At 50.1% G+C, this 24236-nt stretch overlaps 10 protein-coding genes across 15 annotated transcripts; 7 read left to right on the forward strand and 3 right to left on the reverse strand.

Annotated features, from left to right (window-relative positions):
• Positions 1–59: 59 nt before the first annotated feature.
• PPTG_00667 (ADP-ribosylation factor-like protein 2) lies at positions 60–1277 on the reverse strand. 4 transcript variants are annotated; one of them, XM_008892100.1, is made up of 5 exons: positions 970–1277; positions 788–898; positions 629–701; positions 465–554; positions 60–388 (listed from the first exon to the last, which is right to left on the reverse strand). In XM_008892100.1, exons 1-5 carry the CDS (start codon positions 1032–1034, stop codon positions 167–169), a joined length of 561 nt encoding a protein of 186 aa, XP_008890348.1. In that variant the 5' UTR covers positions 1035–1277; the 3' UTR covers positions 60–166. The 4 variants fall into 4 exon arrangements, with proteins under 4 accessions (XP_008890348.1, XP_008890349.1, XP_008890350.1 ...); XM_008892101.1 differs by having other exon boundaries at positions 629–898; XM_008892102.1 differs by having other exon boundaries at positions 788–1277.
• On the forward strand, positions 1185–2436 carry PPTG_00668 (hypothetical protein; the record flags this gene model as incomplete). Its single annotated transcript, XM_008892104.1, has 4 exons — positions 1185–1508; positions 1582–2197; positions 2271–2299; positions 2356–2436. 4 exons carry the CDS (start codon positions 1185–1187, stop codon positions 2434–2436), a joined length of 1050 nt encoding a protein of 349 aa, XP_008890352.1.
• Positions 2437–2592: 156 nt separating this feature from the next.
• PPTG_00669 (hypothetical protein) lies at positions 2593–3583 on the forward strand (the record flags this gene model as incomplete). Its single annotated transcript, XM_008892105.1, has 5 exons — positions 2593–2694; positions 2766–2933; positions 3004–3117; positions 3197–3270; positions 3355–3583. The coding sequence occupies 5 exons, from the start codon at positions 2593–2595 to the stop codon at positions 3581–3583; spliced, it is 687 nt and encodes a 228-aa protein (XP_008890353.1).
• Positions 3584–3928: 345 nt separating this feature from the next.
• Positions 3929–6056, forward strand: PPTG_00670 (hypothetical protein). Its single transcript, XM_008892106.1, has one exon. The coding sequence runs from the start codon at positions 4038–4040 to the stop codon at positions 5880–5882; it is 1845 nt and encodes a 614-aa protein (XP_008890354.1). The 5' UTR covers positions 3929–4037; the 3' UTR covers positions 5883–6056.
• PPTG_00671 (hypothetical protein) lies at positions 6014–8129 on the reverse strand. The gene is made up of 2 exons (XM_008892107.1): positions 7723–8129; positions 6014–7653 (listed from the first exon to the last, which is right to left on the reverse strand). The coding sequence occupies exons 1-2, from the start codon at positions 7858–7860 to the stop codon at positions 6040–6042; spliced, it is 1752 nt and encodes a 583-aa protein (XP_008890355.1). The 5' UTR covers positions 7861–8129; the 3' UTR covers positions 6014–6039.
• Positions 7687–8814, forward strand: PPTG_00672 (hypothetical protein). The gene is made up of 3 exons (XM_008892108.1): positions 7687–8228; positions 8285–8384; positions 8445–8814. Exons 1-3 carry the CDS (start codon positions 8053–8055, stop codon positions 8748–8750), a joined length of 582 nt encoding a protein of 193 aa, XP_008890356.1. The 5' UTR covers positions 7687–8052; the 3' UTR covers positions 8751–8814.
• Positions 8258–12785, reverse strand: PPTG_00673. 2 transcript variants are annotated; one of them, XM_008892109.1, is made up of 4 exons: positions 12695–12785; positions 12521–12618; positions 10787–12447; positions 8258–10719 (listed from the first exon to the last, which is right to left on the reverse strand). In XM_008892109.1, the coding sequence occupies exons 1-4, from the start codon at positions 12734–12736 to the stop codon at positions 8852–8854; spliced, it is 3669 nt and encodes a 1222-aa protein (XP_008890357.1). In that variant the 5' UTR covers positions 12737–12785; the 3' UTR covers positions 8258–8851. The 2 variants fall into 2 exon arrangements, with proteins under 2 accessions (XP_008890357.1, XP_008890358.1); XM_008892110.1 differs by having other exon boundaries at positions 10787–12618.
• Positions 12786–12824: 39 nt separating this feature from the next.
• PPTG_00674 lies at positions 12825–17051 on the forward strand. 2 transcript variants are annotated; one of them, XM_008892111.1, is made up of 4 exons: positions 12825–12896; positions 12974–13274; positions 13352–13464; positions 13538–17051. In XM_008892111.1, exons 1-4 carry the CDS (start codon positions 12893–12895, stop codon positions 16948–16950), a joined length of 3831 nt encoding a protein of 1276 aa, XP_008890359.1. In that variant the 5' UTR covers positions 12825–12892; the 3' UTR covers positions 16951–17051. The 2 variants fall into 2 exon arrangements, with proteins under 2 accessions (XP_008890359.1, XP_008890360.1); XM_008892112.1 differs by having other exon boundaries at positions 12825–13274.
• On the forward strand, positions 17047–19225 carry PPTG_00675 (hypothetical protein). Its single transcript, XM_008892113.1, has 6 exons — positions 17047–17494; positions 17556–17705; positions 17768–17806; positions 17889–17960; positions 18058–18486; positions 18550–19225. Exons 1-6 carry the CDS (start codon positions 17078–17080, stop codon positions 19081–19083), a joined length of 1641 nt encoding a protein of 546 aa, XP_008890361.1. The 5' UTR covers positions 17047–17077; the 3' UTR covers positions 19084–19225.
• Positions 19226–22524: 3299 nt separating this feature from the next.
• PPTG_00676 (hypothetical protein) lies at positions 22525–24236 on the forward strand (the record flags this gene model as incomplete). Its single annotated transcript, XM_008892114.1, has 2 exons — positions 22525–24003; positions 24088–24236. Exons 1-2 carry the CDS (start codon positions 22740–22742, stop codon positions 24234–24236), a joined length of 1413 nt encoding a protein of 470 aa, XP_008890362.1. The 5' UTR covers positions 22525–22739.

The raw sequence follows: 24236 nt of genomic DNA on the forward strand, positions 1-24236 counted from the left end.
TCACAAGGCAACTTCAACTCACTCGAGGGACGAGACGATGATGAAGAGAAAAAAAAAATGCGTTGTTGCAGGATAGGATGGCCGCACAGATTCAGCGCAATGTTGAGCGATATGCTAGCAACGGTGATAAATTGTTGTTGAAGTCTCTAGCTCTGACTTCTAAGCGCTATTCCATGAGGAAGATACGGCTAGCTACATCGCCGACGAGCCAGTCGATGCCGTCCACAAGGCCATCTCCAGTGACGGCGCTACAGGAAATAATACTCCAGTGTCGGGTTGAGAACTGAGCTGAACGCAAGCCCAACGCATCTGCGATCTCTGCGGAGGAGAGTGCACCAGGTAAATCCTGCTTATTGGCGAAGATCAGCAACGTAGCTCCAGCTAGTTTCTAAAAAAGCATTATAGTAGCAGATGAGCTTTCGAGAAGCAAATAAAGGGAGGAAGGCAATAGCGAGATGCAGCACCTCTTGGGTCAACAGACTTGTAAGTTCACGCTTGCAGTCCTCAAGCCTCCGTCGGTCGGCGCTGTCCACCACCCACACGAGGCCATCCGTCTGGAGGATCGGCCACAGACACACACAATTTTTAGCATGATTTTCACACTCGAGCAACGCGTAAGAGCATGAACCTGTTCAAAGTAGTTTCTCCAGTACGAGCGGATTGTCTGCTGACCACCGACGTCCCATACATTTAATTTAAAGCTGCGGTAAGAGTAGCCGCGTGCCATTCCAGTTAGACTGCTGAGATCGAGAGGTCCAGCATCAACAATTTGCCACATGTTACGTACTCCTTGTATTCGAGCGTCTGAATGTCGAAACCCAGCGTAGGTGAGATCTCAGTGATATCCTGACCCATAAACTTCTTCAGGATCGTCGTCTTGCCAGCATTGTCCAGACCTCTGGTGAGCCAAATCAAGCCGCACAGGTTTCAGTAAACGGACAAAGCAACGAGTCAGACGCATGGACGCACAGCATGAGGACGCGGATCTCCTTTTCCTTCTCCTTGACCTTCTTGAGGATACTCAGCAGTCCCATGGCGGCCTAGCTCTGGTGTCGCTGGTGGCTCAATGATCGCGACTCGTTATTGCAATATTTACCGTTCAGTATTGCAAATTTTGCCTTACGAAGAGGCACGAAACGACACGATATTCATGTGCAGGTTACAGCAGTTGCCGCCCGATACCCATGACCAAGGCCATTCCACCCAGCCGTTTACTGCTGACGAAGCTCGATGGCAACCAGGAGGATGCGCACACACCGGAGCCTAGCAATCGGTCGTCAAAATTTTATTTTCCTCTGCAGCAAGAGCCGTCTCCAGACTGTGACGACGACACAGCGACAAGAGATACAAGCACACCCACATCACTGAAAGATCTTTTGGATCTAGAGCTAGATTTGGTTCTCCCTGCGAATGCAATCGCAGCGCCACTCAGTAATCAGCTACCGTCTTCTGCACCGCAGGATGAAAAAATGGAGTCTGATGACAACTCTGTTTCGTTGGAGCTCCTGGTGAGTGCGCATGATTGACATCGAGTTGATTACAACAACTATTTGCATATAATTGGGTCTTTTGCTACCACAGGCGATGCAGAGCCCACACGGCGAGAACCAACAGTGGCAGAACAACGGTGAAGAAGAAGATGAGCAACATGTGAAAGTCACCCCAAGTGCAGTCCCGGAACATTCCCCCCAACGCAAGATGAGAGGGGTGACGACCTCTAGGAAACCAATGTCGCTGAATATTGCCTCGCCGACGGCGTTTATTCCATCGTTCCCTCCACTGCCCACCCTGCAGTCTACAGACGACGACTACGGGTTAGCTTCTCCTATGGCGTTGCCAGATACACCTTCGCAAGTTCAACTAGGGATTAGCTTTTCTTGGGATATTGACCCAACTTCTTTACAGTCTGAAGAAGTACACACAAGAGGAGAAGGTTCTCGTTGTCGTGTACAATCCAAGAGCGTCCAAAAACCAGAGCGACGAGCCTCATCGGCTTCGGTTGGGAACAAAGCTGCTACACCAAACCCAAAAAATTACGCACCGACTAGATCAACGTCAAGAATGACGAGATCCTCACTCCCAGCATTGCCGGAATTTCGAAAGAAGGCGAGGCATGGCGGGATCTACTCGTTGTTACTGAAGAACACATCCGTGAAACAAGAACCAGTCCTCGTAGAAGATGCACACAATCCTGAAGGTATGTTGCGTCGCCGTGTTTTATCTAGTAGCGCTGCCTTGGTTAACTCCGTGGTTGACACTATCCCCTACAGAAATAGCGACGGCGCCATCCACGTCCAAGGTGAGAAACGAGAATATTTTCATACCGACAGCGCTAACACGAAACCTTGTGCGTAGATGTCACCTCCACGTACGTTCAGCCAGCAAAAGCATGGGGGTATTTATAAGATGCTTCGAGGTAAACATGGGCCACGTTAAAGCACTTCGATCTCAATCAATTACCTTGGTCTTGCCAAATTGGCAGCTTTTCACGTTTTGCCTATCAAGTGGATTTTTTGTCGGGTTACAATCATTCCAGCATAATAATTTTGCATTTAGTAAACTAGTTGCTTGTTGAATTTGTCATTTTACAAGATGAACCGCATTTTCGGCAAGAAGAAACCCGAGACGCCACCCGTTAATATCTCCGATGTGGGGGGAAAGGTGGATGCCCGGGTCACCGACTTGGACATGAAGGTGCGTGACTGTTGCTCTGTCCGCTCGGTTCCACAGGAGACGCAGTGGTTGCTGACTTGTTGTCGGCGCAGATCGAGAAGCTGGACCAGGAGCTCCGCAAGTATCGCGAGCAGATGAAGAAGACACGGGGACCAGCCGTCAACTCGATAAAGCAGCGAGCCATGCAGACGCTCAAGCGCAAGAAAATGTTCGAGGCGCAACGCGATAAGCTGCAGGCTCAGTCTTTTAATATTGAACAGGTGGGATCACCGACGGCTGTGCTGTACCAGGCTAGTCTTTGCTTCTGATATTCTTGTTATCGTCTTCCAGGCGGCATTTGCCATAGATACATCAAGAGACACGATCTCTACCGTCGCTGCCATGAAGAGTGCCGCAGTACAGCTGAAGGCAGAGACCCAGAAAATCGACATTTCGGAACTGGAGGTGGGTAGACGAGGGTCATGACATTCGAAGCTTAATTATCGGGTCGATTATATGTACTGTGTGGTTTGATACAATGCAGGACGTGCAAGATGACATGGCCGACCTAATGGAGGATATGAACGAGATTCAAGAGATTATGGGTCGTTCCTACGGGTACGCACACATGGAAGTCGCACCGGCGCAGGTGTACTCTTGCAGAATTGTTTCTAACGTCACGATATTGTCATCGACCTGCAGGATTGGTGACGAAATCGACGAGGACGAACTGGAGGCAGAGCTGGAAGGGCTGGAAGAAGAATGGGCTGAGGAGGAGGCACTCGGAGAGGACGCAGAGGCTGCCCCATCCTACCTTACGCCCGCTCAGCATCACGAGTTGCCTGCTGCTCCCTCGGGAGCTTTAGACTCTGGCAGGACGGCTCGCGCCACCGACGAATTCGGCCTTCCAGTTGCGTCCTACTCGACGTAGCGCTGGGATTCTTTAACACCTGCCACACATAACAGAGATCCTATTGACTTGGTTGGATCTCTGTTACGTTCGGTAGTACCGGGAATATATTTCAGCATCTGCAGCCACCACTTGCTTGGCCACGCACTTGTCAAATGGGAGAGACGGGTACACACCACGTCGGTCGCGTCAGTGCGAGCCACGCGATTGGCCGAGCTAAGACAGCCAATCGTTTCTCGATATCAAATTGGAAGGGGGAAGTGCGACTTGAGCAGGATATGTGTTCTGGAGCCACAGTTACAGTACCTTGTTTATCTAACTTCATTGGTATGGAGTTATAATATTTCACAAACGTCTGAGGTTTTTATTCAAGTCGAGGTTTTATCCTTCTCTGCGCCACGCATTTGCTTGGCTCACTTTGGTATTGGTGGTTTTGGCGCACAGCTCTTCGTCCAGACAACAGAACTCCGCAACCATGGCTCGTGAGAAGAAGGAACCGCGCGTGAAGAGAGAGCGTAAGGGCAAGAAGGAGTCGCGCAAGAAAGCGGCTGAGGAGAAGAAAGCTGCTGAGAAGGCCGAGGCGCTTGAGAACATGTCGCTAGCCGACCGCCTCGCCGAGGAAGGCATTATCGCCACCTGCTCGCACAATGTGCGCTCTGTCCACAAAAACTTCAAGGACATTAACGTGCTCAACTTCAGCATCACATACTTCGGCAAGGTGCTCATGGAAGAGTGCGACATTTCGCTTAACTATGGCCGTCGCTACGGTCTCATTGGCCGCAACGGTTCTGGTAAGTCTACCTTCATGAACGTGCTGGGTGCGCGTGGCATTCCCATCCCGGAGAGCATCGATATCTACCACCTTAAGCACGAAATCGAAGCTAGCGACATGACGGCGCTCGAGGCCGTGCTGTCTGTCGACGAGGAGCGTAACAAGCTCCAGGCTGAAGCTGACTTGCTCTCGGAGCAGATGACCGACGAGTCTCTCAGTGAGGAGGAAAGTGAATCCATCTCGGACCGCCTCACGGACCTGTATGAGCGTCTCGACGACATGGATGCCGCTACGGCCGAAGTCCGTGCTCGCCAGATTCTTGCTGGTCTGACGTTTTCTGACGCTATGATGAACAAGAAGACCAAGGAGTTCTCTGGTGGTTGGCGTATGCGTATCGCTCTCGCTCGTGCTCTGTTCATTCAGCCGACGCTTCTGCTACTCGATGAACCGACCAATCACTTGGACATGGAGGCTGTTGTCTGGCTTGAGGACTATTTGTCCAAGTGGAAGAAGATTCTGCTCATGATTTCGCACTCGCAGGAGTTCATGAACGAGGTCTGCACGAACATCATTGACCTCACCAACAAAAAACTCGAGTACTATGCCGGTAACTACGATACGTACGTGCGTACGAAGGCCGAAAAGGAGGAAAACCAGATGAAGCGCTACAACTGGGAGCAGGACCAGATCAAGCACATGAAGGAATACATTGCCAAGTTCGGTCACGGTTCCGCCAAGCTTGCTCGTCAGGCTCAGAGTAAGGAGAAGACGCTGGCCAAGATGGTGCGTGAAGGTCTTACGGAGAAAGTCGAGAAGGAGTCGATGGGCGACTTCAAATTCCCCAACCCGGAGCCGCTGCCGCCTCCGGTGCTTATGTTCCAGAACGTGGCGTTCGGTTACCCGAACTGCCCTCTGCTGTACTCTGGCGTCGAGATGGGTCTGGACTTGGACTCCCGTGTCGCTCTTGTTGGTGCTAACGGTACTGGTAAGACCACGCTGCTGAAGTTGATCACAGGCGACTTGGTGCCTGTTGCTGGCAATGTTCGACCACACAGCAAGTTGCGTATTGCTCGTTTCAGTCAGCACTTCGTCGATGTGCTGGATCTGTCCAAATCTCCGCTTGAATACTTCCGTTCGCTGTTCGAGACTAAGTCGGTTGAGGAAGTGCGAAGCTACCTGGGCCGATACGGTATCACCGGTGAGGTGCAGACACAGATCATGGGTCAGTTGTCTGACGGTCAGAAGAGTCGTGTTGTGTTCGCTTACATGGCACAGCAGAACGCTCACATGCTGCTGCTTGATGAGCCAACGAACCACTTGGATATGGAGTCGATCGATGCGCTGGCTCGCGCCATTAACAACTTCAAGGGTGGCATGCTGCTGGTTAGTCACGACATGCGATTGATTTCCCAGGTTGCCAAGGAGATTTGGCTTGTGGAGAACCAGTCTATCAAGGTGTACCAGGGCGAGATCTCCGACTTCAAGATGCGTGTGCGTAAGCAGCTCAAGCTGGCGGACAAGGAGCCCGTCAAGCCTGCTGACGAGTAAATGCGCTCGCCAGTTGATCGCTCATTAGATGCTTGCTACATGTAGAACTGCTGTGGCGATACCGTCGCCATTCTGTTCATATTTGATTCTGTTTGCCAACTGATAAAGCATAGATTGGAAAATCAGACGTTGGCTCTTGATATCCTTTTTCTTAAACTTAGTCTTCGTCTGCTTGGTTGTTGTCCTCGTGGCTGTCTGCATCGTTGCTGATTCTTATAGCACTAACCGAACAGTGGACAACTGAATTGGTGCTGGATTGCTCGTCTTCGTCGTCTGTGTCTCCGTCGCTTTCCTTACCACCGCGTTGTCTGTACAGTGACGCTGGAATGCTGACAAAATTGCTCGACGTAAGTCCACTTGACAGACGGCTGATCCAGGACGTACTATTGATTCGACTGCCATTGTGTCTTCTGATCAATTGCTGACGGTGGGTTCTACCTGCACTTCTTGCTCTATTGAAGAAACGCAAGTGCTGATTGTCCACGAGAACGCAGCCACAGCTCGCATCGTCGCCTAGACCATGATCCTTCGACGTAGAAAATATGGTGATGACACGTGCAGAGTTACTAAAGGACAGTCCCTCTCGAGCAGCTTCGTGAGCTCTCAAGATGCGAGAGAAGCCGTATTGACCTAGAAACTGGTCAATTGCTCGGGACCCGAAGCGCACAGCAACTCCACCGCGCGGGCTCTTGCCGAAACCTTTAGAGTCCAGCCTCCAACTGCTTGCCCGTGTCAAAGACTCTTCGTTTCGAACCGGATCGCCCCAGATCATGTCTGCGATCATGGATAGTTGCGGTTTACCAGCATAGAACGCAATATCCAAGGTGTCTAGCGATGCTGCTGTTGGCAATTTCGCCATCGTCTCAAGAAGGTCCTCATTTTCGTCAATCGGTCTTGGAATCCCACCATGCACACAGAAAACATCGTTGTCAATGACCGCAGCGACAGGCAAGCGATCGAATGAGTTATTGAGCTGGTGCCAGATGACAGAACCTTCACTTGTTCCGAACCGTGCCTTGCACTGTGCCAGTAAACACCCAGAACCGTAATGCGCCTCAAGGCCATTGACAGCACGAGTTTCGTGATTGCCTCGTAGCAGAAAAATCTTGCCTGGGTAGAGAAGTTTGTGTGCGAAGAGGTAGGCTATGCATTCAAGGGATGAACTGCCGCGGTCTACGTAGTCGCCGAGGAAGAGGAAGCTACCCGCTGTGAGTTCCAGCCCGAGGTGCCAAATATTATCCGCGAAGAAGCGCAAGTCGGTCCAGTTGCCGTGAACGTCGCCGAATACATACACCGGACTAGGTAGATCCAAACAACGAGCTTCAGTCTCCAGTATTGCACCAACCTGAACGCTTAGCTCAACAAGGTCAGCAGCAAATTGAAGAGAACGCAAATAAGGCTGAGTCGTCATCATGGGGTCCGCCAATGCTGCAAGCACTCGTCGTGCTACTGCAATCTCGCCAGTGGCAGGAATGGAAAATGGTCGTAGAGACGCCAATACCTGCGCCGACTTAATACTTCCCAGGCGGTCAATTCGTCCGGATGGCTTTACGCCTGAGTCCGTGATGGAGTACACGGTTGGAACAAGCGTGTGCGGTGACGATGCCGTAATTTCTGTTGACGCTTGATACGTCGTTCTGGAGTTAGCGCTTGTGGATTTTTCTGGAGACGTTGAACGACTCGAAGACGCTGCCGAAGCAAGCTGCTGCTTGAGAAACGCGATCTCCTTATCCGTCTCCAGCTTCAAGGCAACATACGAGTCACGAAGTTTCTACAAGCAACACAAACAATGTTAGTCCACTGTAACCAGTATTCAAGATGTGACATTATACTAACCTACCTGAAGTTCTCGCGCATTTTGCTCTTCGCGCAGAAAGCAGGCTTTAGTGCAGCGCGTCGGGGACAGACTATCGAGTACATTGCTCTGCGGGGGGCTGGTCTGGTGCTGGTGAAGCTGTTCTCCAATACTGTAGCTCATCTTAACCGTTTCTTTATGTTGCTCGATGCGTGGAGTTAGAACGATAATGTCCACGGTGAATGATAGATAGTGGCGTCATGCAGCTCCGAGGTCTTCCGCTTTGAGTTCCTTGCTCCAGAAATAGACGTAGTAGGAGACGTAACGACAAAGTGACCAGCTAAAAAAATCTTCGCGAAAAGTTATCCCGTCTAGATGCGTTGGTGGGTGGTGGCGTTTGTAAGTCTGCTGGTGGTTAGCTTGCCGCATCTAGAATGTGGCCGAGCGAGAACAATCGATTATGATGCACTGGAAAAAGCGTGGGAGGCCGGGGATGAGGAGCAGGAGCTGCGTACGGAAGGAGACGAACACTATCGACAACTTACAGACAAGTATGTGCACAAACAACAGAAATACAGTAGGTACTCACTTTCGTACCATTATTCAGGAATGAGGAGGAGGCGAAGGCACTTGGACCCCAAATGATATTCGCCACACTGACAGACGAACATGAACTCCTTTCTGAAATTGCGTCACGCTGGAAAGAGGTGAACAATTTTGCAACTCTATCATCATCCAGCTATCTTACAATTGTTTTCTTGCTGTAGATGATGTGGAATGGAGGTATCGAGGTCAACATCTACGAAGTGGCCAATTCCAAGTTGCTCGTCGGACTGCAAAAGGGGATTTTTCTAAGCGATGTCATGAGGTTCCTCGACGAGCAGAACGAAGTGAAGGAGTACGAGTGGAATGGCAAAGCGTACTCGAAGGACAACCACAAAGGAAATCACCACAAGAAGGATACCAAAAAGCTTCAACGAAAAAAGACGAGGGGACGAGGCACTAAAGACTCAAAAGTCTCGAGGAAGCGCCAAAAATCTGTGGATACGACAGAGAAGCACGACGAACTGTAGTTTCTCATTGAAATCCAATGATACCAGAACTTATCACTGTAGTCAATCCACCCACCATTCCACCTTCGCTCTGACCGTTGTCACGACGTCAGTCGTAGACCTCAGTTACTCGTGCGCTCACTTCGAATATTTTCCAGAAGCGGACCCAGCATTTTATTCTTCTTCGCGTTCTCCATCACTGCATTCAGTCTTGGGTGCGAGTCTGTGTCTCGCACAGCGCTGATAGCATCGAGAGCACGCAACGCGCTGCGGATGAGGTCTTTGACGCGCTCGACCTCGGGGCCAACCTGGTCTTCTTTCACCTTCTTGTTGATCGTCTTCTCTAGCGGCTCCACCAACGAATCTAGCGCGCCGACAATACTGCCAGGCTGCACGTAGCAGATCTTGATCAAGATCTGATGGCTGAGCATCTGGATATCGTCCTGATCTCCCAGACCTCGTTTCAGCTGATCAAAGAACAAACTGATATCGAGTTGCTGCGGCAGCACCTGGATCAAAGTTTCCACACACGAGTACGCAGCCTTACGAAGAGGGAGACCATCATCCACCTTGTGCTTGAACGGACCGAGATCCACCACACGCTCCAACTTGATTTCAGTCGTCTTCAACAGGACGGGGAAGATGCGTTCTCGAACGTATGGCACGAGATAGTGTGCGTGGTGGTGAGCAGCCGTGTTGAGCACCAGTAAGGCAGCACGACGCACGTGTAGATCTTCTTCGTCTTCAAGAGCAGCCAAGAAGGGATCGATGTGAGCGAAGATCGCGTTGACTGCTGGCTCCTGAGCTGTCGTTGTCATCGCGTATTTGAGACTTGTTACTGCAGTCCAACGCGACCAGACGTCTGAAGATCCACACAGATCCGTCACAATCGGCATGATCTTCGCGCTGTTCGTCACAGCGAGCTTGCCCATGCATTCGCCTACCATATTCCGCACACCCTCTTCCTGACGCGCACTCATCTTCTGGAGAACAGGAAGGACACGGTCCACATACATAGCGAACCCGTGATGCGGTTGGGCGGCATGGTCCGAGATGACTTCGCGCAGCGATGTCAGAAGCAGATACGAGTTCTCTCCAAGCTCCAACTTGACCATGATGGTGTCCAGATACTCTTCCATGTTTCCGACGCAAATACTACCAAGGGAGTACGCAGCTGCCGCCTTCACTTCTTCGCCCGCATTGTTAAAGCACTTGAGAATAAGCTCCTTCACGTCAGTGTATCCAGCCAGCTTGATCTTGCGACCGAATTCGCCCAAACAGTAGAGCGCCAGGACTTTATTCTTTTCGGACTCAGTTTGAGTAATATCACCGACGAACTTTGCGAAAGCCAGCTTACGATTCGCTTCCGTCGTTGCCACGCATGTACCGGCAACACATCGTGCAATGTTCAACACAGAGTGTTTCGATTCTTCAGTAGGTGTAGCCATCAATGCCTTGAACAGCTCTGGGAAGCTGCTGCCAGGGGAGTTCAACTGCGTCAGCTGTGCGAAAAGGCCCTTCAGCGCGTCTAGAGTGGGGCCCTGAAGCATGGAACTATGGCACAATTCCAGTGCCTTCACTTGAGCATTCTGTAGAAGCGCATCCGTTGAGGCAACGCGCGGGCATACTCGAAGCGAGTTTGACACCAGTGTAATGCTCATGCGACACAGCTGTAGGTCCACGTCAACAAGAAGTATCGAGGCTTCCAGTACCACTTCGCAGTGTAGACTCTCCGGCATGTTAGCACCCTTGCTAACGACCAGATCATTGAGAGTGGCCAATGTTGCTTGCTTCAATGTGCGCGACTGCTGACGAAGCAGTTGAGACAGAGCTTGAGTGCACTCCACGAGAATGGGCGACATATCCAAGTTGAGCTTCGAGCGAGCAATAACTCCAATGGCCTTAATACTTTGGACACGAGTGATTTCGTTGTTGAGACGCTCCATGAGCAGTGGATAAACTTCTCCGACACGTCCACCAAGCTCATCACCTTCAACCGCAACACAATAATTGTTAGTATTACAACTCACCGTCAACTATACAACCTACTAACTCACCGAGTACAGCAACAATTTCTCCGATACTGCTGATTGCAGCCTCCTTAATTTCTTGATCGATGTCATGAACCTTCAAGCTAGGTAGCACCGCCTCGAAGAAAGGAACCGCGTACGGCTTGTACGTCGCATCTCCATCATCACAGCGGATGATGCGGACTAAAGACTCAATCAGTCCAAGTGCCTTTGCCACGGTTTTATACCAGTCCCCCTTCGCACACTGTACGGCAACCTGCACGACAGATTCAAGATGCGGTCGGAACGGCTCCACCGTGTGCGTATCCACGAGCAGCCGAAGAAACAGAAGCGCATCCAGCTTCAAATCAGAGTGCTTGTCTTCCACTGCATTGAGAATGTTCGGCATCAAACGACCGATGTAGTCTCCCAGCTTCCCATGCTCTACCATCGCAAGTTCACTCAGCATTGCAACCACGGCACACCGCGATGGAACCGAAGCCTTCATGCCAAACTGCTTATTGGCTCCTACAACTATAGCATTCAAGCGCTGCTCCAACTGCGTAACACAGGCGTTCGCTGTGGCTGGGTGGAAGGAACCAGATCCATTTGAACTCGGGAGAGTTTTGCGGGTGGTACGAAGAAGTTCTGCAAACACCGCAAACACGTCGATACGAACGTTTTCTTCTCGCTCTTTGAAGCGCGAAATCAATGGTTGCGCGCAGTGAATGTAGAGGTGCTCCAAAAGTTCTGGTCTCGTCGTGATAATTGCCGTTAGAACACGAAGAGTAGCGCGACGAACCTTCCAGCTAGTGTCGTCATCGTCACTGTAGTCACCCTCATCATCACTGTATTCCTCTTCTTCCTCCTCCATGTCTTCATCTTCATCGGCTGAGTTCACGTAGTTGTAATTGGGGTCGTAGGGGATAAACTGCATCACAAGCTTTAGGATAACCTCCACATGAGGCGTGATCTCGTTGTGGCATCGAATCACGAACGCCTCAAACGCCTGAAAACAGTTTCCGCGCAGTTCGTCCGAGTCTTCGTTCTGTAGCGACTCATCCTCGGGATCTCCGCAGAATTGCACCAGGATGCGAATTACCGCGTCCAAGTGCTGTCCAAGGCGGTGGCCTGCCGTTCGAGAGAGCATTCCAATAGTCTGAATCAGTGTGCGCACGTTCGATGAGTCGGTGGATCCTTGAATCCCCTTGATCAAGTGCTCCACCAAGCGGCTCACGAGAACATCAGACGCCATGACACCCAGTGAACCAACACAAGCAGTGGCACGTTTGCGCACCAGCGGCGACTCATCCGTCAGCTGAGCCATCAGCAACTCCATGATCGTCGCGTGTTCCGTGGCGACGTCGTAGCCAAAGCGACGCAGTAGATCTGTGAGGATATCGAGCGTCTCAGCCTTCACAGCGGCGTCCTTGTCCTTGTTCAAACCCGTTAGAAGACGTGTGCAGATGCCAGTGGCAATGGACGCCCCCGTAGTCTGGGAGACGTCAGCTACAATGGTCTTGAGCCCGATCGAGTAGATGTCACGGAGCTCCGACTTGCCGTTGAGGATGAGATCACAGAGCTTGGCGCATATATCGGCTACCTGGGACACCTGTACTTTAGTAACCAAAATGCCCAGACACTTGACGGCAATGGACTGCACGTCGTTCGACTTGTCGTCCAGCTGCTTCAGAACCGCCGCACACACTCTGCAACGCAGCATACACAACGAGTGAATCCTAACTCCTCAGCTACGACACCTAGTTAATGCGTTGTGCGTACTTTGGCTCGAGATACGGCCCCAGGTCGACGTCCTTGTTGAGCTCGACACATAGATCCGATGTAGCCATGTAGCGTTCATCCTTGTCAAAGTCCGTGGTCTGTAAACTCATACAGAGTGAAGTCATCATCAGAGCGAGCCTCTTCGATATGCAAGATGCCAACAGTGCATCGCACCTTGTCCAGCAGCTGCGCGATCTTGTCCTCGTTCGCGCGCATCTTGCCCTTCCAGTTCTACTGCGCTTAAAGTGAAAGTGAGTGACGAAGAAGATTTCGGGTGGATATGTGCACCACATAACATGACCATCACTCTGTGGGAGTTACTTCAACAATGTGGGCGGTCATTCCGCAATTGGAGCTGCAAGTGGCGTCGCCATGAGTACGTAGGACGAGGAGCGTCTGCTATGGCTGTGAGCGCGCTGGGTAAGCGCTAACTGGTACTGTGTGTCTCTACAGGCGAAAATGACGGCTCCGTGTCGCCTGATCAGCTCACGTCGCTCATCTCAGACGAGGTGGAGCGCCAACTGCGAGAACGAAGCTTCGTGCTCGAGGCGATGAAGGAGCAGATGGCCAAGGTACTGGCCGAGTTTGAGGAGATGGCATCCAACGTCAGCTCCAAGCGCTCGTGGTCCAATAGCGTCGCCAAGACGACGAAACCCTTGGTATCGCCCAAGAAGACGCTGTTCAGCGTGCATCCCGTCGTCTCACCCTTGGATACCGTTCCATTAGCGGCGTCCTCTCCATCCAAACTACCAAAGTAGCTGAATTGTCTGTTACAGTGTAGTTGGCACACAGTCTATACGTTCTAACTTCGGTTTTAAATTGTCTGTGTAGGATTGGCGGTGGACTTCTTAAAAGCATCAACCCCTTTAAGGGCAACGCTAATGGAGGGAGTCTCTCTCCAGGCTATGCAAGATCTCGCAGTCCCGATGGCAAAATTACTTTCGGTACGACTGCTCTATACTGCATTTTTATGAGAAATATAAACTAATCGTAGGATTCTTACCATATTCTGGATAGACAAAGTACTTCCACGAGTTGCCAACATTGAAAAACGCCATGACGGCTCACAGGTGATACTGTTGCAGCAAAGACATCACATGTATGAGAGAGCCTTAGTGCGATATCCACAGTGTCGAAGTAATGTATTCGCCCCGAGTGCGTACGATTACGAAGATACCCCTAGCTCGGATGCAAGTGCTGCTCTTCAGGCACCCCAGGCATCGCTAGAACTGGAATATGTGTATGGATGTCGTAGCGGAGTCACCACGTCACTGTCCAGTAGTCATCCTCCAGCACCGAATGCCAGCACCAACAACAACGCGTTCTATATATCAAATGGTGAGATCATGTGGTTCACAGCGACGTTAGTGGTGTTATACAGGAAAGAAACCAACACACAGAGGTTTTTCCGAGAACACACGAATGAAGTTACAAGTGTGGCGATTCATCCAAACCAGCGAATTGTTGCATCAGGACAAGCGGGGAGATCTGCGTTTGTTCTGGTGTGGAATGCGAATGACGAACCACTTGGCAAGCGGTTTGCATGCCTCAAAGGCCATCAAGTTACAGTGAGGTCCATCAGTTTCTCTCACGATGGCAAACTGCTTGCTTCTTTGGGAGGAGACATGTACAATACGATTTGTATTCACGACTGGAAAGCGCAGGAACTGCTGGTTAGTGCTCGAGGTCATACATTCCGAGTTCATGCGGTCGCCTTTAATCCTTTCCAGGCGTATGGCCGGCCCGAAGCAAATCGATCCAAGAAGCCAGGACAGGCTCTACACGACGACGATGCTTGTTACACTCTGGTCAGCTGTGGTGTTCGGCATATTCGCTTTTGGACTCTCACAAAAGGTGACTATGTCCCACCCCCTTCAAAGGAAAAGGCGGATAGTGCATTCTATGGGTCCACATTTGGTGGTCCTCAACGATTGCGTCCTCCAACTCCGACTGAAAAAGTGTGGAAGCTAGAAGGCAACGTCCCGTCATTTCATGGTCGTTTTGAGGTCCAAGATTTTACAAGTTTGACCTTCGTAAATGATTCCCCACCACTCTACATGTATGATGAGCACTCCAAGGAACTAGTCGCGACAAATATCACTGATCATTCTCTTGGCCGGATTGTAGCTGGTACTGCGAAGGGGGATATATGCTTGTTCTTGCAACCAAGAGCTAGTCCAGGTATTCACACCGTGTCGGAGCGTGATTTACAGAAAGAACCTGCGAAATGGTGGGAAATTCCTGACGAATATACCGATGCAGAGATAAACGAGCTCGTGCTGGAAAAAATCACATACGAACCAACAGGAAGACTTGTTGACGTCGTGCCTCACGATCAAGAAACTGGTAATCGATTTAAGCTACCAAAACAAGCTCAAGTAGAGATGGAAGGCCTGTCCAAGAAAATGGCGCTATGGCCTAACGCGACAGCGTTGCATTCGCGTTTGGATGGACTCAAGTATAGTGGACCCCTGGCTCACCAAGGAGCAGCGTTTCAAGTGGCATACTCCAAGAAGCGCAATTTGATCATGTCGTGTGGAAATGATGGGAAATTACTGTTGTGGACATGCCGACTTAGCAAGCCCATGCGAGTTCCTGGAGTTAACACACAAGGCGTTTTCACGCCACTGACAGACACATTTGCAGAAGGTTCGCACGCACTACTTCCTTTGGATGACCCGATGAAGGCATTCCATTTGCCTACTGCACTCCCAAATGCATTTAGCGCAGGTGGCAATGCTACTACACCGAAGCCCACGAGCATTGTCTGGAAAGATGATGGCAATTTTGTGCTTGTTGCCACTAGCAATAGCTGCATTTGGGAACTCAACATCGTTTCCGGAGAATGGAATTTGCTTTTTGAAGCTCACACTGGTGCGGTGGCGGCCTGCTCGGCAGACCCTACTGTGCAGGAGGCAGCAACAATATCTCAAGAAGGATATCTTAGATTTTGGGACCTCGACCAGCACTTGTGTATACGCCGTCTGTACCTCGGCAATTTCATCAACTCTAGCGTTAAAGCCTTCTGTATGGAGCACCACCCCACCGGCCACGAACTTTCAATTGGACTAAGTTCAGGTGAACTCCTGGTTGTGGACTGTCACGATTTTAGGGTCTCGCTACGGAAAAGCATTAAGCCAACCACTGCAAGTACAGCAAATGCGCATTTGGGCCTATACGGAATCGCCCAGGTGAAGTACTGCCCCAACGGAAAATATTTAGCTGTGGGGGTGAAGGATACTTTTGTGTACATTTTCGATGTCATCAATGGCTACAAAAAACTCCATGTCTGCGAAGGTCACTCGAGTGCCGTGACGCACTTGACCTGGAATATGGACGGTGACATCCTGCAAAGCAATGCAGCGGATGGTGAAATTCTACATTGGCTAATATCTCCTACGAAAGGAGAAACCAAGCAGATTACTGACGCTTTCCTCATTCGCGACGTGCAGTGGATTAAATTGACATGCGTGTTTGGGTGGCCAACGCCTGGCATCTGGTCAGAAGACTCACCCAATCTTGTGGACATTGCTGCAGTCTGCACGACGGGTCCAAAGTCGGTGAATGAGCATGAAGAATTAGAAAACACATACTCAACCTCAAATGAAGACTTGTTGGCTGTTGCTTGTCGATCGAGTATTCATCTTCTCAAGTACCCTTCTCATCGTGGCGCCAAACGAAAAGTTTACAAGGCTCATTCATCAGCAATTACTGCGATTGGTTTCTCCTTTGACGATGCGTTTTTAGTTACTGTTGGTGGCGACGATGGAACACTTATACAATGGAAAGTTGTGTCTGAAGGTACAAGTCCTTCTCGTGTCGATGCAAATTTCGGTACGAAAAATGCACATCAAATTCAGTTAACATACGACGATAACGTCGGAGAACGGCATAGTTCGACTCCTGTTCCTCCCCCACACGATGACAAGCCTAGATCCAGTCAACTCTCACCACGCAAGCAGTCTCGACAATACCGTGAGCGGCCTATTTATCAAGATGACAGTTTTAAAGAGTTTCAAAATGACCAAATTGACTCCGAAGTACAAGAAGCTGCGTTAAACGTTAAAAGTTTGCATCAGAGTACGAACGACGGGGATTCGACAACCGATAGAGAAACAAAGGAGGAATCACCTGACACTAACCAAGGTATCAGCTATCGAAGGGCAGTGGATAATGACGACCAGCTACCAGTTCCCATCCAAGTTCGTGTAATACGCGACTATACAGCTGAAAAACCGGACGATCTGAGTATGAATCGTGGGGAAATCCTCCGAGTGCTCTCAAAAGGTAGCGGTGAATGGTGGCTTGGTGAGACGTGTGACGGCACCAAGGGTTATTTTCCTGCTACTTTTGTAGAAGATATCGACCTTAGCATCCCCTCCACCGACGAAGAGCCCATAGCAAGCGAAGATCAACTAGCAGAAGGGTAAATATGATCAGTACATTTTAAGTTGAAATTCGTCTGCGACGTGTGAGAAATAATGGCTACATATCCGGTGGCTCTAGCCTACAAATCACATACCGAATCACACCTTTGGCAATCACTTGCTGGTCGGAATGACGACGGCATCCTCCGACACGGCCGCTTCCAGTGCAACGACGTTCAGCGATATACCGCTCCATGGAGACGTGGGCCGTGCACTCACAGCTATGCGCTTCCTGCGTCCGTCGCCTATTCAGCTGCACGCGCTGCCTGTGACTCTGTTCGGCAACGATGTCATTGGCCAGGCCAAGTCAGGCACGGGCAAGACCGCGGTCTTCGGAGTCACCGCCATCGAACACGCGATCCGCAACATAGAACAACGAACACAGGAGGTGGAGGATCAAATGGTGGGAGATCCGTTGGCATTGATTCTGGCGCCGACTCGAGAGATCGCGGTTCAGATTGAGACTGTGCTGCGTCAATTGGCGCAATTCCGACCGGATATCGTCATCCGCACGTGCATCGGTGGGCTGCCAGTAGCTCAAGATCAGGTAGCGGTGATTGCATAAATGTCGAGATGAGTGACTGTACTAACTCAAATGGTTGTATTAGATTCACTTGGCTGCGGGGTGCCATATTGTGGTGGGCACACCAGGCCGCGTGAAAGCGCTCGTAGATCAATGCTCACTGCCATGCAGTGCCATTCGACTGCTTGTTTTGGATGAAGTGGATAAACTCATGACACGAGACTTCGAGAAAGATGTAAGAGCATGAATCCGCGATGTGGTTTTGGGTATTGACAGCGTTCGCTACGTGCACAACAGATCCAATATATCGCGGATGCACTTCCCGAAAGGCGACAGGTAATGATGCCTTCTTGTCACACGGAGAGTGATAGTTGCCACAGAATTATTTATTTAATGCCTTGTTGTTCTTCTGATTCAGACACTCGCGTTTTCGGCCACGTTCACAACTGATCAACTTATGGCAGTTGCACAACTAATGAGGACTCCACAGGTAAGGTGCAACCTACAGTTAGCACAGATAGTGCTATGCGGTTTGTCTCATATATGCCCTTACCTCACCACATTCTCTGTTTCATTTTTTTTTTCAGATCGTGCGGGTTCGGGGGCCAGGTGATGTCACGACGGAGTTTATTTCGTCTGCTGACGACCTGGAAAAGTGGAAGAAACGAGAGCAATCTAATTCGCCGGAGCTTTGGCTTCGTCATGTACGCCAGTTTTACAGTGTTGTCAATACACCATCTGGACCAGCAGCAGGCGACAAGGTGGTGAAGCTGGCAGCACTACTGTCGGAGATCGTATTTGTGCAGTGTATGGTGTTCTGTAACGATAAATTTCGCGCTGAGGCGTTGGCCACAGCTCTTGCAGCGCAGGGTTGGCCAGCAGCATGTATCACTGGTTCTCAGACACAAGCTACACGTTTGGAAGTGATGGAAGGCTTTAGAGCATCACGTTCCCGTGTGTTGGTGTCTACAGACCTCACTGCACGAGGTATAGACGTCGACAAAGTCAACTTTGTGGTACGTTGTTAAATGGTGAAGGGCGGATACTTGGCCTCTGATCGTTGTTTTATTGAATTGTAGGTTAACCTGGATTTGCCACGAGACCCAGCAACATATTTGCATCGTGTTGGAAGAACAGGGCGTTTTGGTGGGAAAGGATTAGCAGTAACGCTACTCGCGAGAAAAGAAGTACAAGGAATCAGCCTACTTGCTCGAGTTTTCAAGATGGAGATCAATGAGTTGCCCAGTCCGGTACCAGCAGAGATTTATACCTACGCAGCTCCAGAAGAAAACGGTGGCGGTGAAGAAGCAGAGGGGCCTGCGGATGGTGTGGTCGACGAAACGTTTCCACCTGAGGTTGTGAGTGAGTCGTACAACTGTGAAGGTAATGACGAGGAGGAAGGAGACAAGCCTACAGACTCTGCGGCTGCTGGGAAATTTTCGGCTGATGAGACTGAGCATTCAAGTAAGAGGCACAACTATGAAGATGAAGCGGAGAACTCTATATCAAGTGCAGCAAAAATGGCAGTGGTGAACGAGCAATTGTCGAGAGCTGTCGTAAGCCGATACGATATGGAAGAGAAATCGTATGAAAGCTGGGTGAGGTTACTTTAGCTACCTCTGGTTTGACGTTAGATCTTGGCGCTAGCTTCCACATAGAATTGATCTCGTCATTACTCACATCCGCTCGCCATCGTCGCTGTATTCTGCCTTGTTAGATTTTCTTACAGAACACCACCGAGGGAGGTCAGCCGACTTTCTTCACAACTCGGCGCAAGGTGTTCACTGTTCGAAGCGTGACAGGGACACCCAATTTCTTGTCGAAATCTACTTTGAACAAAGTCGTGGTTCGCCCGAGGAAGCACTGAGACTTGTTGGAACTTTTAACCAATGAGATTCGTTTGGTTGCTTTTCTACCGCGTAAAGCCACGAGGTCGATTTTGGCGGGCTCCATTGCACCTATGCACGAGTTGGTACTAGCCGTCCAAAATTAGTTAGATAGAGCGCACTACAATTATGCACTCTCACGTCAACAAGTCTAGCCAATGGCAGCGCGTAAGAGCTCCATGTGTTTCAACTTGGCTCAGTTGTGATGTTTTTGTGGTGACTAATGATAATTATGCAAAATTTCTATTGCACGTGTAGATCAGAACAGTGCGTCGTCGACAAGGACCGTCATGATTCTCTCGTTGTGGAGGAAGTGACTTCCAGACTTCGTAGTGGTAAGTAATCAGAATCAGCGCGACGACATGAAGAGTAGCTAAGCTTAGGAAACCAAGATAGCTTGCATGTAGGCAGATCGTAGGGGTAGATAAAACAGCACTCGTCGTAACAGAAAACTTAAGATCCACTTGAAAGTTCCATCCCAAACTGTTTTCATAGTGTGTTTTCCAATCCAGTAGCATAGCTCCATACAGCGTAGTACATACATGCGATAACCAAGAGCGCGTGTATGCAGGGTGTTCACTAGCGTGTAGCAATGCTGTGTATAACTCTCCAGCACGTCTTTATTGCATGCCGGCTAAGGGGGGTCATCTCATCTTGAATTTTTCTTTCTTAGAACTGAACTCGATAATGTGGTCCAACCCTGCGAAGAAGGTTGACCAGTTTTCCGGTGTGCGTTTGATACATGATACGCTGTAAGTGTAACCTTGCATACGCCTTAGCTTCACACATGACGTACTGGATAGAGAACTGTACTCCTTGATACATTTTGTGATTTCGATGGATCCTTAGTGGGTATAGAACTACCGACCGAATAATGTGAAATAGCAGAAGGAGATTAACTCGGCCATATTCCTGAATACTGTACTACGTTGTGTAAAACAGAGATTTTTCAGGTATACCACATTTTCCCACGTGATGGACGTCTTTGTGAGCAATGATAATGGGTCCAGAAATTCTGGCCAAATTTCCACCGCTAGCATGCAAGTCTAGAAAAGGCGTTTCATAGTTTTTTTTCTTTTTGACAGCCGTGAGGAGAAGTGGCATCATTATCCGTAAATTGGTATTTCTTCCGTACGCATAGACCATTGTGTTGGATGCGGAATCTCAGATCACTAAGTATTGGTAGTACCATTTATCCAGAAATAAGTCTCTCTTCCACATGTTTTCCCATTCGGGAGGGTCCTGAATATCCAATGCTTCGTTTGGCCGCGAGGGTATTTTGGGGAGATCATGTAGTGGTCTTTTGAAATCTCGATTTCTCATGGTCTGGATAGTTTTTCCACGAAAAACTCAGCTGTGAGTCGTCGTAACTGCGTTTGAGGGGATTCTTGGTCCGAAGGTTGAGTCCTGATGAAGCAAGTCCCATTTCGTTAAATGTTTATGGAACACTGATGCCACTAACTTTTGTAGTCGTGGATATTCAAATGGAATTCCATCTAAAATATCACGGAGCAAGTTCAAACTTACGTTTTGGCCATGCATATCTACTAGATCAGTCATCCTCAAATAGCCTTTTCCACGGAAATGCTCAACTGATTTCGTAGTGTTCTCGAGAGGACGTGTGTGTATTTCCAACTAAAATCAGGAAATTGTTCCATAGTGATGCTTCAGTCGCAGCTTTCATCAACAGTCTATCACCGAGATGGTCTTTTCGAAGTTAACTCCAACTTTGCAATGTTAGAAACCAAAAGATTTCCAGTACCTTCCATGGTTCAGAAGCAGGATTGGTTTTTAGTATATTAGTGTATAAGATGTCAAAACCGATTCCACTGCCGTCCAAAGCCAGTGTGCAAAGAGTAGCAGCAGGTCAAACCACCTAAGTAGGGCGAGATTAGTACTCGTTGAAACAATAGCGTCCCGTAGGCTGCATAATCTCATCCCCGCACAAAATATCTTCGTATCTGGGAGACCTATTCCGCCTTTTGATGCAGGCCAATATAACCATTCCTCTGCAAAGTCTACAGTGATAGTCATATCTGCTGATATCGTTTTCTTAAACAAGAACGCCTTGCATAAATTCCGTACTTGAGAGACTAGTTTATCGTTGATGGCGGTTACCGCAGCAGTATACCACAAGAGTGGTAGAATTATCGTACGAAGAATGACAGCTCGGCCTCGCAGAGTCCTGCCACGATAATTCCAAAGAAGGAACCTCGTCACCATTTTGGGGATGATGCTTTCTTGACATGAACTAACTGGTAAGGTTGGACTTTGTGGTATTCCGAGGAGAGCAGTTTGGCCATTATCAGGTACAACGTAAAACGAGTCATCTTCGAGTAGAGTTCTCACTTCTTCATTCAATGTCTCAAAGGGAAGCACAATCGTTTATCTGCGTTGAGAGTCAGACCAGCACTTTCCGCATACTACCCAACTGCATATACGAATACCTGTGTATGCCGTAGATTATTGAGTATTCCAGTCCAACCATCAGCAAATGCAATGGTTTGGTGCGGTGAATTTACCTGAGGGAGGCAAATTCCCAAGTGACTAGTCTCACTTCGTAAATAATTCAATAATGGTTCAATGAACAATACGAATAAGGCAGGCGACAGCGGACCTCCTTGGCGGACACCACATCCAAGGTCAAAGTACTTACTCGCAGTGCCATTAACCAAAACCGTAACAATAGTACCGTAATAGAAAGTTCGCACTTCTTGGCGAAATGTTTCTCCAAATCCATAGTGTTGTAGCACCAAACCCAAAGCAGGCCATAATACCCTATCAAAGGCTTTAGCGAAATCTAACAGGATAGCTCCCGCATCACTAAGACCAGCATGTCTAGCATATTCCTGCAGATCTTGAAAAGTGATAAGTGCATGGCGTATAGATCTACCTTGCGTGTATCCAAATTGGTAAGGATGAAGTAACTTGAGGAGGAGACGTCGTAACCGGTATGCTAACACTTTGGGTCCGAATTTGGAATTTCGTCATTCTTTCTTTGTTGAACTGGGCGGCATATATCAGCTCGTAAACTTGCGCCCACTTTACAGAAAAAAGTTGATAATATTCAGCCGGTATGGTGTATTCCATAGTGGAGCAGAGTGGAACAAGGGAATTATGTTTTCCACACAAGATAGATACCGGTATACCAGTGGAAACTGGTCTTCCGGCTTCGCTGGCTTGCTGCGGACCACACGTGTCGTACCCTCTCACTTCGCAACCAGAAGAACAAGCAGCAAGCAGCTCAAGAATTAAAGGGGGACTCTTTTCGGTAATAACCATGGCCACCCGCGACACGACTACGCCAGCATCCACGCCTCCCTCGCCTTCGCCCAGGGCTGACGCCGCCCCGTCGGACAGCGAGACGCCTGGAAGAAGCCCTGATGTCGTCGACATCACCGGCGGTGAGGAACCGTGGACCGCCAGCGCTGCCCGCAGCACGTCCGACCCCCCCCCCCCCTCCGCTACGAGCGAGCAAGCGCGCTGCTGCAAGGACGGCTACGAGTACGGTGTCGGTCGAGGCCCGTAAGGGCAAGAAGAAGGCGTCAGGACGTGCGTCGACGGCAGCTTCGGTCAGCTCAAGCAGCAAAAAGGGCTCTGAGGACTCCGGGAGTACAGGACCTACGAAGAGAGCCGAGGATGCGGGCGTTGAAACGGACCCCGACGCGGAAGAGAAGGTTGCGCTTCCAAGAGCCAAACGGGCAAAGAAGTCCCCTGCTCCTGCTCCATCACCCACGGCACGAACGCCCGCGCCAGCCAAGACCGCGGAGGCGTCGGGTAACGATGGGGGTGGGTTCAACCTGAACGAGTTCATGGCTTCGTTTGAGCCCAGCCGAGCTGTGCCAGAACGAAGAGAAGCCGCTGCCCTGCCTACAGCGACGCCGGCCCAAGCTTCGTTTCGACATGATTCGTCAGCCGAGGTCACTGAGACCGACGTCGAGCCGGTCATGGCCGAACTCGGAGCGCTGCGGGAGGAGATTTCCCGCCTGCGAATGCTTCAAGGTCAAGGTGAGCCTCGGTGGGGGCCTGCCGCATCGGCTCCTTTGTTGGAAGTTCCCACTAGTGCTGGTACTGCCCCAAACACAAAAGGAGAGCTTCCTCCTCCAGAGGTTCGCTTCCTGACGTGTGGAAGTTTCCCGGAAATTTCGAAGAAGTCCAAGGGCGAGTATAATCCGCCGCAAACCCACCTTCTGGCAGCAAGTCGCATGTTCCGTGGATTGGGCCTGGAACCAGGTAAGATGAAGTCTCCTATGTCGTTTGTGCTGATGCTGCGGGAGCTAGAGTGCGTGAAGTTCAAGACATCTCCGGCGGTTCTGATGGCGGTCTTCAGTGGGCGCCTGGGCTCAAGAGGTCTTACCGTCATGCACTTTAAGGAGGCGAGCGAAATGTCGTGCTTGGAGGATGGCTCGACCAACGTCAACTTCTCTAGTGGCTTCAGCCCATCTGCAACACTACCAGGCTCCACGATACAATGTTCTTCGTATGACGACATTCTGGATGGCATTCATGGCCTCAACGCGCTTGGCCAAGAGGTGTGGTTTGACTACATGCGCAAGTTGGCATCTCGTCTCCGGACTTTCGTGTGCAAGAACAAGTCCGCCGACCCAAGCAACACGCCGACCCGTGTCCGGGCTAACCCTCATGTACGTGAACAAGTTTGCGGGTGGCGCACTCGCCCACCTTCAAGAGGATGACCCGATGTGGTGGACCAATTTCTGCGAGTCTGCGCAGCATTGAGTACCAGTCCGCCGCGTGGACGATGGCTCTGGTCAATGTCGCGACTCAAGCTCACGAGGATGAAAGCCGGTGAGGGCGTGACGGCCGAGGCAAGCAAGATCAAGACCGAGCACCAGCTATCCCCGGTGCCATTCGTCGGCTGA

The sequence above is a fragment of the Phytophthora parasitica genome, assembly GCF_000247585.1.
Source record: "Phytophthora parasitica INRA-310 unplaced genomic scaffold supercont2.1, whole genome shotgun sequence".
Classification (NCBI taxonomy): domain Eukaryota; phylum Oomycota; class Peronosporomycetes; order Peronosporales; family Peronosporaceae; genus Phytophthora; species Phytophthora nicotianae.